The sequence below is a fragment of the Polistes fuscatus genome, unplaced genomic scaffold (genome assembly GCF_010416935.1).
Source record: "Polistes fuscatus isolate 324 unplaced genomic scaffold, CU_Pfus_HIC Scaffold22, whole genome shotgun sequence".
Lineage (NCBI taxonomy): Eukaryota > Metazoa > Arthropoda > Insecta > Hymenoptera > Vespidae > Polistes > Polistes fuscatus.
Genome location: NW_025113099.1, coordinates 2,145,180 through 2,162,619, shown reverse-complemented (window position 1 = coordinate 2,162,619; position 17,440 = coordinate 2,145,180). Strand labels below are relative to the sequence as shown.

At 38.4% G+C, this 17,440-nt stretch overlaps 1 protein-coding gene across 4 annotated transcripts in view; it reads left to right on the top strand.

Annotated features, from left to right (window-relative positions):
* The window catches only part of LOC122517981 (fibroblast growth factor 17-like), a 112,481-nt gene that overhangs the window by 83,669 nt on the left and 11,372 nt on the right, over positions 1 to 17,440 (top strand). For all 4 annotated transcript variants that reach the window (XM_043636617.1, XM_043636618.1, XM_043636620.1 and 1 more), the window contains exon 2: positions 15,742 to 15,787. In XM_043636617.1, coding sequence (XP_043492552.1) covers positions 15,742 to 15,787 — 46 coding nt within the window. The remainder of the gene's footprint in view (positions 1 to 15,741; positions 15,788 to 17,440) is intronic.

Sequence of the window (17,440 nt, the reverse complement as noted above, 5' to 3'; positions counted from 1 at the left end):
GATATGACACGAAATTCCGATTTTATTCTTTAGTCGGAGAAACGTTTAATCGATGCAAGAGTAGATTTCGTAAGATTCTTCTTCGTGGGACGATTAAAACAGCGGGTGGATGGAATGTCGCGTTAGATTTCAGATTTTACCCGAATAAAAGAAAGAAACATATTATTAATAATAATAATAGTAATAATAATCTCTTATAAAAAAATTTAGAAATGTTTTTTGAATTTTTTTTATATAACTCAATTAACTAATTCTTCGTGAGATAATAAAATTATCATATTAATATTAATTTAAAATTTAATTAAAATTATATATAGTAATATATATATAATTATATATTATTTATTTAATTAATATATATATATATTATAATTATATAATATATAAAATTTATATAAAAATAATTTAAAATTAATTTAATAACGAAAATACGATCAAAATATTTCGCATACAAGATTATAAATTCGTATAGAGAAATAAAAATATAAGATCATCGTAATAAAACTCGCGATAAAAAAAAAACAAAATACAAGGATCAATCTAAAACGCTTCCGTTTAATTTCATCGTAATTTCCCATACGTATAATTTAAAATTTAATTAAAATTATATATAGTAATATATATAATTATATATTATTTATTTAATTAATATATATATTATAATTATATAATATATAAAATTATATAAAAATAATTAAAAATTAATTTAAAAACAAAAATACGATCAAAATATTTCGCATACAAGATTATAAATTCGTATAGAGAAATAAAAATCTAAGATCATCGTAATAAAACTCGCGATTAAAAAAAAAAGAAAAATGCAAGGATCAATCTAAAACGCTTCCGTTTAATTTCATCGTAATTTCCCCATTAGATTATCCACGATGATAGATGCAAGTTAGTCCTTGACACCGAGCTACCACGAAGATATTTCATTTGACGACGGTACTCGTATCTAATAATCGTCAGGACTTCAAGGCCGCGTGCGTCTCTTTAAGTATACCGCCCACGCAGGGCTTTCGTTTCTTTGAGGTCTCGAAAGGGCAAAAAGGTTCTTCGTAGTTGTTCTCTACGAAAAGAAATAAGAAGAAGAAACAGTGAAGGAAGCGTGGAAGTGATGAGCTTCCGGAGAAACGTGAGAGAAACGAAGAAAGAATGAGAGAGTGAGAGTGAGAGAGAGAGAGAATTTGGGGCGGAGCACGTTGCACTCGAAACAAATAACGCAGAACGTTTCAATCTCGTCTCTGACATGAGAGAACGTCGTCTCCACCTTCTACGTTTCATCTTTTTCTTCTTCTTCATCATCTAGGTATATCCCTTCTCTCTCTCTCTCCCTTTTTGTCTACCTTTATTCAACACAAGCTCCGATATCCCTTATGGAATAACTTTCTCCCATTTAAAAACTCCCTTATATGATTATGGTCTCTTCGTTGTTTTCGAACTATTCGACTCGGTGAAAAGCCCGAAATCTTAGCAAATTATTGGCCGTAACACCGACACGTGGCATTTAAAAAAAGGTAGATAATTGATTGCTCGTACCGAGCGAGGAAAAGCAAAAGAGGTTACGACGGTTCTGAGGTATAAATTATAATTGAATTAGTCTGACTTCTTAATTAGTCGCTTTGAAAGCTGAACTTGCTTATTCGAGAAAGAGAAAAAAAAAGAAAAACGATGAGAAAGAGTAAAACTGAGAGAGAGAAGGAAGGAGGGAGGGAGGGGGGGAAGTATAAGAACTCTTTTACCTCAGCGACGAGCATTACCTTTGTCTCGTCATCTCGGTCCTCCTCTCTTTCTATCTTTTTCGGTCCCTCGTCATCGTTTTCTCCTCTCACTTTGAGTTCACTTTGAGTTCTTCCTCTCTTCCACCTACCGCGAGGTAATTTACAACGGGGGCGTCGCTGTTGCGTGTCCGACTCGCGTCTTCCATGCCTCCCCCTTGGTCCTCCCTCCCCCCTTTGCCCTGTTAACCGCTCCTGTCCTCTCCTCTTTCGACTTAACACACACATACACATATACATACAACGAGAAACGTTGATTCTTTCTTCTGTTCTCGAGATATGTCACTCTTCTCTCTTTTACCTTCTCTCTCTATCCCTCTGTCTCTCAATTTGAAGATTTCAGTCTCTCACCTGTGTGGAAATCGTCTCCCCTCGTCTCGGTATGGTGTGGCATCTTTCATCGGTCCTTCTCTTCTCGGTTATCCTTTGTCGGTTCATCCTGAATATAATATATTCGTAATAGGTAACACACTACTACTACTACTACCACCATAATCGGTGCTCGAGAAGATTGCAATGGCTATTGTTTTCCTTCTGTCCTCGGTTTACGAGCGAGAGTCTCGTGCTTCGTGCTCGAGCGTAATGAATCACGAGAGTAGTGTGTAAAAAAAGAGAAAAAATCAAAAGAAAGAGAGAGGGGGGAAACGTCATCGAGATTTACATGGTTTGTATTATAGTCGAATACATTTCTCACTCGTCGTACGAATAGAGTCGTAGGAAATGTGCATAATGGTGATTACATTTGTTTAAACGATTATATTTTCTAAAGTATAATTAAACAATAAACACGACGTTCCTCGTTACGAAAATCATTTCTTTTTGAATCACTCAGCACCGTTTCGTAACATCTCGCTTAATCAGAAAGTATCGTAATTTCGTTGCAAAATTTGATCAGTCCGACTGCGTTTTCCGGCAGCGTGCGCAAAACAAACGTCGGAATTCCCAAGATGCGACCCTTTATTCATTGTCTCTATCTCTCTCTTTCTCTGTCTTGAGTCTTGACTTCCTTCGTATCTGCTTTCCACGCTCGTAAAGCAGACGTTTATTATCTCGCGTCTCTCGCGATAAGCGTTCTCTTCCGACGACAACGAAAACGCGAGTCTCGCTACACCCATTCATGTCTGAAAATCCAGAACAAGACGTCCCATTCTTGTGTCTTCTTCCGTTTACACACGAGAAGAGTATTCCTCACACGCGAATATACCGAAAACGCGTGCTCCATTTCGCACAGGAGTACAGTAAATTCCGTTGTTACGGAGAGAAAGAAAATAAAGAACAATCTCGGAGAAAACACAGGTTTCTTAAACGAGGGGAAGAAGAAGAGAAGACAACTTCATGCCGTATACTTGAAATCGTTTTGCCGCGCGTCGTAAATACTGACAAACTTCATGGTGTCGTTTTTTCGTGTCGCTCGGAACAAAATCACTCCCCATTAGATTTTCCCCAACGCGCCAAAAGAAGTATAACTTCAATAAATAAATAAATAAAGGAAAAATAGAATATCACGAGACGGGACACGAGGTTTCCGTTTGCGAGTCTCTACGACAAATTCGGCTCGTTAATTTTCAAGCCGGTAGACACGCGACCGCTGGTAATTAATTTGGAGTTTCGCCGAGATTGCATCTTATAGCGCCAGCAGCAGCTTGTGTATCCTACAACAAGCTAGATAGGAGAAGAGGGCTCTCTTAAAGGTCGTACATCTTAAACGCTTGCTTTTCTCTTTGTCCCAGAGAGAAGAAGAGGAAAAAGGATAGATAGAAAAAGAGAAAGAAAGAGAAGAGAAGAGAAGAAGGGGTTGGTTGGTTAGTCGGTTGGTTGGTCGGTTGGTCGCTTGCTTGGTTGCTTGGTGTCCCGCGGCTAAGAATAGCAGGCGGTAGCCGTTTGGCCGATGCAAATTCGAGGCCGAAAACATTCGCGATGTATAATTCATCGTGCCGGACCCGCCGGCGTCTGCCTACACGCGATACTACGCGTGCTTTCGTGACCGTGACACAATGTTTGCGGTCGCGGGAGGGTGTGTACGTTTGAACACGCACGCGTCCCTCACCTCCACCTCCTCCTTCCTCTCGCTCTTTTCCATTCCGTCTTTCTCTTACGAATGCACTGGCCGCACGTGGAACGTAATCCCGTACGCACGCGCTCCGTGAAACCACAACGAAAGGATACACATACCTCCGGGGAATAATCGGATGTGTTGTTTGCGATGGAGAAGATTTAATGCGGAGAAAATCCCTAGCGACACTTGTCAATTATTTTTTTCAACTTATTATACTTATTTGAAAATTCATGCGTTTGGGAAAAACACGCTGACGCGCTACGAGTGATCTAATTTCTAGAAATTATCTAAGTGTTCTATGGAAAATTACATTTTCTTACAGGATCGTATGACGTCCGAAGAAGTGGCATACAAAATTGTGTCAACTCGAGGGTACACCTCGTGCTATGGGAATAGGTTGAAAAAATAGAAGAATAGAACATGAAATACATTAAAGTATTTTATATATATGTATTGTAAAAGATTCATATTATTTAACTTTTGTTTTATTATATATGTGCATTTTTCTATTTAAAAGATAAAAAAATAGTTTAGAAGAACCTACTCGAAGGATTGGAAGACTATCAGCCGAGCCGTCTGACTATCGTTGACTTTATCTACTTAAAATGGTCAGACTTTCTTCCGAAGCCATCTCTCTATCCTTACGTCAGATCGTTCAAAACGTCTTTCAACGTTTCCGTGAAATCTCATTCAAATATTTTTCTATTTAAGGAACAATTTACGGCACTTGTTTTTTTAAGATTTCTATCCTTGACCTATTGAAAATCGTCGTATTTTTAGTCGATTATGTTTAACGTTACTTAATCCCAACCATCGGGGGAAAAAACATTTCTCTTTGTTCGTTGCAATTAGCGTCATTTTCAAATTTCCTCGCAAATATAAGAGGTGTACCAAAGTTGGGAAGCTTATTTCTGTCGAGTAATCGAAAGATCGATCGAAAAAAGGCGCGAACCGTCGGTCGGGTTTTAGCACGTCGTCGAAATGCCGTAAAGGGTAAACAGAAATTAGAATTGCCGAGTGTATTAAGAGAAAGAGAAAGAAAGAAATAAAAGTGAGAAAGAGAGGGGGGTAGAGGGGGGAGAGGATGATGGAAATGATGAGACGAGAAGCGCGAATTTAGCGGCAGTTATTTCAGTTACGCTTATTTGTTAACGACGAAACGAAGATCCTGTTGGTATCCTGTTTTAACAGTATCTCTCTCTCTCTCTTTCTCATTTAATTGAACTTCAGCGGAAAAAGAAATAATAAAAAAAAAAGCAACACACATGGTACTTGGCTTCCTCATTTTAAACGTTGTTAACCAAGAAGAAGAAGAGGAGGAGGAGGAGGAGGAGGAGAGCTAGTAAAATTAATTAAGAAATAAGACAGACCACCGGCGTGGAAGACCAATCGATGATATTACCGCGGATCGTATAACGTGAATCGAGCTTATAGCATGGGATACGTTTTATGGTCTCATCGATGGCTCTTAATGGTATTCTCAAAGGATGTCAACGCACAGTTAACGCGAATTATCAATTGTTCAATTTCGATTATCGAGTTATAATCGTAGAATCGATGATTAATAATTATTTCGTTGATCATTCAATTAGAATAGAAGTCCCCTTTACGAAAATGGGGTTGTCGTCTCGTTCAACGCCTTTTAATAATCGCCGATAAAATCGTCTCCCCCCCCAGTTCATCCAACTCCCTCTCTTAAATAGGGGTAAAAAAGAAATAAATAGAAAATAATTCGCGAAGGTGTGCGTGCGTGCTTGAAATACACTCGAGAAGCTTCACATCGACAAGCCCATGGACGCCATATCGGACCACCTGGACGCGGTTAGGTCATCGTCGTTGAATATCGAGGCCAATTAGTGGCAATCCATACCGCCGATTGGATACCACGTTCCTGCTTACTATATTCCCGATTGGATATCACTCGGCCATGACGAAATCCCTCCTGCGAGAGTAGATGAAGCGACCGCCTTGGACTGGTTCTATCTCTTTTTCACATTTTCTTTCTTCCTTTCCTTTCCTTTTTTATTTCTTTTTTCAATTCTATCGACACTATCGTTACTCGGTGCAAATCACTCGCTAATTACATCTAAAACTAATCGTTCACGCACACGCAAACGATCTACGTCAAGGTAATTGTAGGAGTGGGAGGAGAACGTACGTTTAGTATGAAATATACACACACACACACACATATATATATATATATATGCAAGGTCTTCGCTAATGGCGTTCGTGTGATTATGCATATTGATGGCCGTTCCACGGTGCAACGATTGATTTCATCGCTAATTGTACTCAACCGCTTAACTCGTTATCGCGAAAGCTACTCCTCTATTTTTGTCTTTTTTTTCTTCTTCTTCTTCTTCTTCTCATCCTTATCTCGTTTCTCGTTTTCTTTTCCTTATTTCTTTCTTTCTTTCTTTTTTACTTTTACTAGCACAACGTTTTAATTAGATATATCGAGAATGCGCGTTAACGTTATACAGGTATACTTCATTCGATACTTCATTCGATACTTCATTCGATACTTCATTCGATACTTCACGAACTATTTCATGGTCATCTCGCGGTACTCCTTGCGATCACCTTTTCTTTTTTTTATTATCTCCACAAATTCTCAACGAGTATGTTCGTTCATCGTGTATAAAATTGAAATATAAATGGAAATAAAATAGAAAGAAAAATATCGAACACGCGCGTTTAACCGTTCGAGAGTGGACAACTTCACGAGCTTCATCGAGTACGAGTAATTTAAGAGGATTTTCAGGAAGTTAAAGAACAAATTACTTCGAACTATGGTAAACGATCATCTCGTGTAATCCACAAGTTAAGTAAAATCACGAAAGGAAAAGAAACATTATCGTTAGAAATAAAAATTAAAAAAAATAAGAGAAAGAGAGAGTAGGTCGACTTTAATGTGCCGATAAGAAGGTGTCCGGTATATCGTGGCCCTTTTCTGGGTTAAGCAAACATTTCAGTGCTAGTTAATAATACGTGGAATCGAAGAGATATCGCGAAGAAGTGACAAGGTGGTGGTCGGGGGGAGGAGGGAGGGGGAGGCCAATCGAATTACGTCATTTCAATTTTATTTTCGTCTTATTTCGCTTGTCAAATTCTTGGAAATTGTTTCGAACCATTTAGCTTATTTCATCGAAATTAAAAGTCTTCTTATCTGACCCATGTTAAATATCTACTCCCACGGTTTTGTTATCAACGAATAACCGCTAATTTCCTTTTTTGGAATTTCATGATTCCCTTCTCTCTTTCTTTCTTTCTGTCAAATTAAAGATTATTTAATATTTTTATATATTACGCTTTATTATCTCGGAGTAAGTTGTTTCAACGAAATCCGTCAACTATCCTGACATTTTATTTATGATCCATACTTTATCACGCGTGTTTGTCATCGAGATAGATAGTAACTGGGTTTAAGTTCATCGATAGGATCGATATAGTCCATCATCTTTGCGCTTAGATCATTTTCCATTATCAAGATTTGCGATGTTTTTAAAAAACACCACTCTCGGTTAAGCGTGGATCACAAAATTTCGATTTATGAATTATTTTATCTCTCTATCACTTTTGTTTGAGAAATAAAAACTGTTTCTACAAAAAATTTATGAAAATACGTCTTTTTCGAGCCTCGCAACTGCGTATAACCCCTTAAACTTTCTTTTTTTTTACATAGACACTTCGTATATTTTCATTGAACGTAAAAAGTTGCAAACAAGCTTAGATTACATTTCTAATTTCGTGGATAAACGGATCGTACTCGATGTTCGTATCGAGTTGCTATTTGAATAGGGCCCTAAAAGTGCTCTACGGCATTTGTGCGGATTCCTCTTCTGCTACCAGTTTCGCATGACTAATTCTAACCGGCTGAGTCATCGTCATCGAAAACTAAAAAAGAAAAAAAAGTATCGTCACTTGTCATACGAATTATTTTCCAAGCGATCATTTCAAACGACATTGTTTCGTTGAATTCTTGCATTCTTAATATCTCGCTGAGAGGATTAAAACGATAATAAAAAAATATACGTATACGTCGAGGAAGACATTTAAACGATGGTTTATTACATAAAAATATGTACGAGTCATCGTTCTTGAATGGCAGGACGATGTTTTAAAACGAAAGTGAAAGTTTTACGCAAATTATTATTATTAATATTATTAATATTATTATTATTATTATTACGAAATAAGTGTCTCCGAATAAATCTTTTTTTTTATTAATTTTAATTTTAATTTTCGATAAATCAAACAATCACCTTTCTTTTTCTTTCTTTTTTTATTTCTTATGTCTGGAGCTAACGGTAAAAAAATTGAAAAGGTACCGAAAGCAAAAGAGAAATAAAGAAAGAAATAAATAAAGAAAGAGAGAGAGAAAGAGAAACGTGGTCATCCTTTGACGATAGCACGCGAGATATACTCTTTCTTCGAAAGAGAAAAAACGAGTGAGAGTTAAGTGACGATGGTGGGTGGGCGAAATGGTTATTTAAATACCCCCATAGAGCCCATTACAGATTACGGCCGAGCACAACAAACGTCGAGGCACGAGCGCTATGAGTTGAATCGTACGATACAAGAACACGCAATGAGAGATGAAGAGAAAAAGAGAATAATACAAATTTAGGCCTTTCTTTATACGTCCTCTTCTAGAAAAGACTACTTTTCTTTCTACTCTCAAACGAGAGACGATACTTTTGATCCTTATAAAGAGACAAAAAGAGAAAGTGTTGAAAGAGTATCAACAACAAACAAACAAAAATCTAAGTCACGCGTACAAACGTTGACAAATTTCTCCCCTCGTTCCGATTTTTGGCAAAACTTGAAAAATCTCATTAAATATGAATTAACAAATTACAATTTAACGAAACCACACCATACTTGACGGTGCACTCGTGTGCACTTATTAAAAAAATTAAAATCGATCGCTACGTTGTTCCGTTTGTTTGTTCATTTTTTTTTGTAAACGTCAGTTAGGTGAAAGACCATTGAAAGACGCGTGTTCGTCTCGTAATCTGACGTCATCGTCATCCCACCAATGGCAAACGTTTCGTGCCCTTTCCTCGCTATAGTAAATGAATCACGTTTCTTCGTAATGCGAGCTTACGCGGCAAGCTGCACGAATTGTTAGGTTGTTTCCTAGACCGAAGCTAAACCGATACGAGAGATGACCGAGTTTCGAGCTCTCAACGTTTAGCTCGGTGATTAGGCGATCACGTTCCGTTTCAAAGCGCATTTTCTCGGAGCCACGTAATTTATTTAGTCGTTCGTCATCCATTCCACACAACGAGATATATATATTTGTTTGCTCACATCCTGTTGCAAAAGTATACTATATTTCATTTCATTTTTATTTCATGATTTATTCATATTTTTCTCTTGATTTTTTTGTTTTTTAATAAAATGAAACTTTAATTAACATGTGTAACACTCGTTGATTAGTATTGTTTTTCATGTTTTTTTTAAACAAATTAATCCGATTTGATTGTTGTAATACAAAGAATTTTAAAATAAAATTTACTTTCCTTTTTCGTTCGATTTTCGAAGATTTTTCGAAGAAATTTTCCCACTCGATCACGGAGGTCGTTTGAAAATAGTTATCTGACTGCCTAAATGAAATTCCAGAGACTCAATTAACCGTGGCTTTTTTGGTAGAACGTGGTACGTAGATTAACGAACGAATTAACGATGAGGCAAGGAACGACGAAAAAAATTCAAAGAGGGAAAGGGCGATATCCTTCGGCTGGTTAAGAGCATCGAGCTATTCAACCCTTTTAAATCGTCTCGAGTGAGGTACGAGGAATGCGGCAGTCCAATGGGAGATCTCGATTAGGCGTGGATCATTCTTTCAAAAATTTTCCTTTCTATTTCTAAGCCGAATAAAATATGAGATCTAATCGTATGGATGAGTATTACGATTAGTATATCACATAAATATTTTTAATAGTATATCATTTTTGTTTGTTCATTTATTTTTTTGATCATAGATAAAAAAAAAGATCGATAAAATAATTGTACGATACTCACCAGTATGCCAGTACGCGTAATTATGATATCGAACTAAAAAAGTAGCCATAATTATCAGTACACGCATGTTTTTTTCTTTTTCTTTTACAATGGGGGGAGGTAAGGGATAAGTGGAAGGGGGAGGGAACTTCAATCTAATGGAATAAAATCGCAAACACAGATATCTGCTATCTCGTGTTACGAAAAGTAATTTGTTTTCGTATAGAAATAAGAACATATTTCCCATAGAAATGAATCTGACCCATTAGATTAATTCTCATGTAAGGATTCGAAGGACGACATAGTGGTTTCGTCGGCGCGTGGCGACGATGACGACTTGTTATTCTTTTTAACTGTTGGGTTACGTACCGCGGCTCGCGCCTTCGAGATAGTTTTTCGTATCGAAAGATGACGGGAAGCGTGTCGGAATGAATGTGACGCCGGCGGAACGTCGCGGCTTCCGAGCAAAAAGCATGTCGCGCGTTTCTCCACCCTCCTACTCCCCCCCAACCCTCCCCACGTATCCCCCTTTCTATCCTTGCTATCCTTTTTCTCGACTCGTCGTCCCTTGGAACACTTCACGCACGATGACTCTTCACGTAACGTTTCGCCGCTCGTTCGTCTCCTCTTTCCTCTCCCTCTCCCTCTTCCTCCTCCTTCTGTTCCTCTTTCTCATCTTCTTCTTCTACTTCAACATCGTCGTGGTTGTCGTCATCGTAGACGACTATATCTGCCACTTCACGTGGCACCAGCCTCCAGGCACGAGTACGACCTACTCCTTCAGGAACAACCAACCCATAAGAAAAGAAAAGTGGAAGAGAAAGATTCAGTTTAATCAACAAGACAATTTACTACTCGACACCATCGGATAGTTTAAACGCCTATGATGTCTCTTTTAAATCGACGACGCCAGACAGATCATTTTTTGTTTTCGTATTCGCTCCTAAACGATACGATAACGATGACGAATTCGTGCACAGTACGTTCTCGGTATTATTCTACGTTTGAAAAAGTAACGAGTATGATATCAAAAGAATTTCGAGGAATAAGGTGATGACTCGTTCCGGAGGATATTCGTAAGATTAATGCAGATCGACTAATGCGACGAAAACTTCGCGTATTTAATTACTTTAATTAACTTTAACAAGTTTCGAAATGACTCGAGAGAAACATTTCGGTTGCATTCGTGGTCGTTGATATTTCAAAAGTAAAACTAAAATTTGTTAACTTGGATAATTCCAGTGATGAAAATGATGATCCAACGAACCTGAGTTTTTATTGAACATCGATGGGCCAAGATGTTGGATCGGAATTTTATGCGGGTGACGAAAAATAGAGAGAGAGAGTAGATCATCATGCTTGAAAAGAACTTAAGATCCTATCTAAGCCAAAAGAGGTTAGGATTTTACTAGCCTGACTGTCGACAAGCTACCACGCGTTAACGTTTACTTTTATTCACGCTTAATTACCTTCCAAATTCACTCGTGAGTAAATTTCGTCTAATTGTCTACCGTTTATATATATATATTATATATTTATTGAATTTATTTTGATTAGAACTGCTGTTATCCGATCACATCGTACGTACGTTTATTCCAATCGATAAAGTTAACAAAATCCTCTGGATTATGAACGGTGATTCGTAAATGATGAAAATTTATTGGCGTTAAACGTTAAACGTGAGCGTTGAACTAGCATAACGTCAATGCTTCGGAAATTTGTCGGAATAATCGATCGAAGAGGGAACGAGACTCTCCATTGGTGCGAGTGATTTGTTACAATTCGATACGCCTATTTAGGAAACATTTGGGGCTTTCCATTGTCGAAGGGAGACGACGACGACGACCAGGTGAGTCTTTTTCGGCTCGTGCTCTTTTCAAAGCCACTAAATTTCGTGGTTTCTTTCTCTCTTTCTTATTGAATAGAGACGTTCACGATTTTCTTCCATAGATTAAATGGGGACGTTCGCGTTGTAACGATTTTTCATTCTTACTCCCCACCCTCTCTCTCTCTCTCCCTCTTCGAAATAATATTCTTGGAAGTCGATCACATAAATCGAAAATAAGCTGCTTGGAAAGCCCATGGACGAAAATGATGCATCGTCGGGTCTTATGTTTGATAGAAATGATGAGGATTCTCTCACGGTTTCTTTTTAAATTCACTGGCAAGCTGTGTAATCGGGGAGGAAAGTTTGCCTCGTCGGAGTTTTCATCTACGGTGATTCGTCAACGGTAATAAAATCGATATATTTCGAGTTAGCCCTAGGTCAACGGGTGGAATCGAGACAAAAAAAAAGAAGGAGGAAAGGAAAGGAAAGGAAAGGAAGATGGTGGGTGGCGTTTAGGCGACACCAGGACGGCCGGTGGTGTCCAGCTGAGAACCATCGTTGACGACGGGCTCGGTAGCCGCGTTTTTCATCGGCGTGTCGGGCGGGATGGATCTATTCAAGTGTTGGCAGTTTTTCACGCGGCGGCCAACAACGAATATCCCTCCCCACTAAAATTCCATTTTTCGAACGTAGTCCCCACGTGGCCACGAGGAGGAGGATGTCATGCCGGCTCCTCAGAGTTAGTCCTCGCTCGCATTCACTGTGCTGATCTCGTACCGGTGATCACACAATATCATCTTCTCTTATTTCCTTCGTTTAATAAATCGACAAGCAAATCTACTCGCAAAGTGGTATCGTTTAATATACCCTCTATAGTGATTAAATCATTTCAATATCGAATCGAAAGAATTAGTTTGATATTTCGGTTACGAATTTAGTGAATTCCTCAGTGACGTAGAACTCTTACGTGTTGTTTGATTCGTCAGTATCTCTCAAACAGAGATTAATTAGCGGATCGTGCGGATCGGTGTGTTTCTTTTTGTGCGGTTTCATCGGCCTACCCTATTGTCTCCTTTAATTAGGGACGATTGAGATTGTTTTTTGATTCAATGCGAAGTAATGGGACGGAGATGACGCCACGAAGTAAAGATACGACGATATGTTGTATTCGAAAATTTTACGGTGAGTTAAATCCGATCGGTTATAATTGATAAAACAAAGATCAGAAAAGTAAGAAAAGGAAAATTCTCGATGAAAGTTGACAACGCTAGTGACGATTATTCGTGGAAGATGTTGTCGTTAAAACGTTGTTGTCAAGAGGACGACAAAAGTTCTCTCTCTCTCTCTCTCTCTCTCTCTCATTGAGATTCCACGAGAGCTCGGAATTCTTCAACTCGGCCACGTGCTCGAAGGCGCGAAGCTTCATCGCGAAAACGTTTACTTCTGACGTGCGAGTCAAAGAGCCTCGAGTCCTCCTCCTCCTCCTCCTCCTCCTCCTCATCCTCCTTCTTACGAAGCAAGATACTACGTCGATACTAGAAATACTGGAAATACTGGATTTTTCACGTCCTCCCTCTCGAAGAGTTTCTTCTATCATTTTTCTTCGTCTCTCTCTCTCTCCCTCTCTCTCGAATTTTTTCCCTTCCGTTTATTTATTTGTCTACGTCATTCTCTCACTTTCACGAAAAATGGTAGAGATACTTTCATCCATAATTAACGTTTTACTTTATCCTCGTTATTATTTAACAACGAAACGAATAACAAGAAGAGAGTGTAACACGCGTTTGATAATACTCTTTGTCATAGAGTACTTCGAGGCCGACTAACGAGACGACTAACGCGGTACGACGAAGGTTGTTGTCAGCGGGACATCAAACGTTGTGACTAATTTTGCAATTATGTAAAAGCATGCAAGAGTTGAGGAGATACGCTGATGAGAGGGAATACTCGTACACCTTGGGACTGACTGAAACTTGACAGCCGGTCGGTCGACCGGCCGGCAGCGTGCGTTCTCGCGAGCAAAATCGATGCTTCGATCGGATCCTTCAGATAAGGAGAATAAGGCGCAACCCGATTTCGTGAGACAAGATCGAGCACATACTCTCTCCCCCCCCCTTCTTTCTCTTTCTTTCTATCCCTCCTCAACTGACAGTATCAACGTTATTACTGTCCTCGTTAAGGCTGCTTTTGGAATATGAAATTACCTCGTCGAGTGCAGATTCTTATCTCTCGTTCCTCTTATTTTTCCTTCTCATCATTGAGAACGAAAATAATAAGAAGATAGGAATAATCAAAATGTTCTTCTTATTCTTTTTGTTAGGACTCTTCGTCGTCCTCTTTTTTTTTTTATTGCTATTTTCGGGAGCGATTGATTGTTTTTACCAAGAGTAGGTTTTGCTAGACCTCACCCTCGAATCCTCTTCCTTTGTCTGGGTTTGGGATCCCAACTAGTTAATTATTAATTAGGCGGCCCAATTAATTAACTAGGCGGAGTGTTGGAGTCAACAGCACACGGTGTTTCCAAGCGGTCACCCATCCAAGTACTAAATGTGCTCAGCGCTGCTTGACTTTACCGATCGAACGGGAACTACCGCTTCCAGCGTGCTATAAGACGCTGATAAAAATCAATGTAACAAATTCATTTAAAAAGTCTAGTAAAATAGCGTAGTACAATAACATAAACTTAGCAGCGTCTCGATAATAGGAAAAGGTTTTAACGTCGTGACGTTTAGCGCACTTCCAGTTGCGAATAACCGTCCTGCCGGTACAATTAAAACTCGGAAACCTGAGAAGACTGCATAAGGGGAACCGCAGCCACGCATTATGCGCTCGATGCTTGTCGCGTTGGATATACGCTGATAAACGTGCGAGAAGTGAATCTCTCTCTCTTTCTTTCTAAGTTAAGAATCACATTGGCTTTTACGATCAAACGATATCCGAAGTGGTATTCGATTACAAGAAGATTGAACGAAAGAGAAATAGAGAAAAGGAAATAATTGGTAGCCAAATAATCTATCATAAATCTTATAATCCGTTATTATCCTCGATACTAAAATCAAATACGTAAATTAAATAAACGTCTAACGTTTCTAACGTGTACAGAATACCACCACAAGTGAAATAAAGTGAACGTTTTAATAGAACGTAAGCTCATCCAATTAAAGTATCTTTTTGTTACTCGTTAAATCAACTAACGAAAGTGTACTTTCAAGTCTACTTTCTTTATCGTAGCAAACTGATAACGAATTAAAGTTAAGGAAAAATTTGTTGGTTCTTTTAATGCGTGCATTGATCAATTTCGTCCCTTTTACTAGTAACGTTTCCTTGCCCTCGTTGTTATAAACCGTTGGTGTTCACCTGTGCGTTATGTTCTGTGTAACACAAGATGCATTCGCGTTGCACAACTCGTGTGGCTGCGCACCACAGCTCTTAGCTCGCTTGCAACTGGGTTATTTCTTACAAACCGTGACACACCGTCTTACTACTCTTGATTTCTAACGAGATACTCGTGCTCTTTCCTTTCAACCGTAGTCAACTTTCGATTATATTTCCTCAAAACCTTCCTTTCGAAAAGTAATCTCAATATTCGAGATGTTGTTAGTGTGCTACCGGTTGCTTTGATTATTCCGATTGATTGATCGATCGATCGATCGATCGATAGATCCGAGGCACGTGCCACGTCAATCGCGTGATTTCAAAAGGAACAAGAATGATGAAGAAGACGAGCTAGCGATAAGAAATAATTCACATCGATTAGAGGAATATTATTACACGATAGAAAGAGTTGCATTCGTTGAATGCAACGATGCAATTTACCAGTCGTCGTAATTTGTCACCGATATTAATCATACACCTTGCACGTATTTTCCTCATCTATTACGAATTGATTCGTTGAATCTTCCAATTGCAATTTGTAACATTGATATAATAATCATTTTTTTAATCGATTTATTTATTAATAATTATTTATTACTAAAAAAAAAAAATACAATGCAATTTAATATCCTTTCAGCAAAAACCTAATTATTCGTGAAATAATTTAGACGTGAAATAATTTGTTGTTACAGGTTACCACAGCTTGCCGTTTTAGCGAAGATTTTGTGCCTCCTGATGGTAAGTTTTCATTCTTACGTAATTCCATTATCTTCGATCGAAGAATTCCAAATAGATTCGCGATATTTCCGATAGACTCGAAAACTTTCCAACGATCTTGTCTTATAGCTCGAGATAGTAAAGGATCCTTAAGACCCATAGAATTACATCGGTATATCTATTCGGAGAAAAACTTAGTCAAAGTTTCTTATTCGGTAGTAGCAGTAGTAGTAGTTTTATTCTCTTTGGAAGAAGTAAGTAAGTAAGTAAGTAGTAGATAGGTACAACCCACCCACCCAATAATAATAGCTATTACAACGAAATCGACTTTCGATAGTTTAAATCAGTGACACGCAAAGTTTAGCGAGAAAACTCGTGGTGGAAGAGAAACGTGTCGTTATTCGTACTGCTTTTGCAACCTGGCATACATTGTACTTTTCATTCTTATCTATCTAACACAGAAACAGTCTGTAGGTATATATACTTATACGTAAATACATGTTTGCGTGTGCATGTATCTACATAGTACGTGTAACCGACCGATAGTAGCTCTCCTCCTCCTCCTCCTCCTCCTCCCGTAGTCTGTTCGGTGACCGGGTCAGATCAGAGATATCCTCTTCGTGCGAGAAAGAGAGGATAGAATTCGTGTTACGAGTTAAAGATAAAGATAAAGATACCAAAAAAACAAAACTAAGAACAGAAGGAGGAGGAGGAGGAGGAGGAGGAGAATATCGCGTGTTGGAAGTCGTGCCAGGACTTAGTAAATCGACGATTACGTCGGCGAGCACCTTACCTGCCATAGATTAATGATCGGTGCTTCCACTCCTACGCGTTTACAACGCCGACGATTTATATCGACGTGTTCGTTCCTTCTTCTCTTTCTATCCTTTGCCGCCTTTCAGCTTCTACTCTTTCTTACTTACTCAAAGATGATCCCTTATACCTTTCCTTGTACCTTTAATTTCGCCCTCTTGTATTCGCGACACGTTCTCATATCTTTTACCCTCTCCTCCTCTCCTCCCATTTCTCTCTTTCCCGTTACTTTTCATTCTCTCTTTTTATATTTATGTTTTGACTTTTTCTTTCCTTTCTACCCTCCTCCCACTTCCTCCCCCCCCCCCGACCCACCGATCACCTCTTTCAATCTTTTTCTTACGTAGCACTCGTTGTTACGAAAGAAATCCAATGTTTCTCCGTTAGACTCTTCGATGTAACGATTGGGGAGCACCTGAATCGGTTCGATTCCTCGATTCGATCGATCGAACGAAGATTTACGATCGTTTTTAACTCTGTTTTAATAAGGATAATTCGAGCCGAGAGAGTCACGAGCCGATTTAATAAATAAACGATCGAACGAAACGTCGAGAGATATGTGTTTGCTTTTTATATGATTTTTCTTTAACCGAGTTTTTATGTCAAGGATTGCTTCGAGTTTTGTGCGAAGGAAAAATATAAAAATGAAAATAAGAGGAATAGATTCTGCAATTGAATAAAATAAATAATATCAATAAAATGTTTGTAGAACTCGTTGCATCGCGAGATGCTTCTATTTTTTCTTCTTATTTTTTTTCTTCTTGTGTGAAGTAAAAAATAAAAATAGGAGTAAGAGGAAAAAATTGTAAAATTGAGTAAAATGTCTAAAAAAAAAACTGGTGTGTGTACTTATGTACGCAC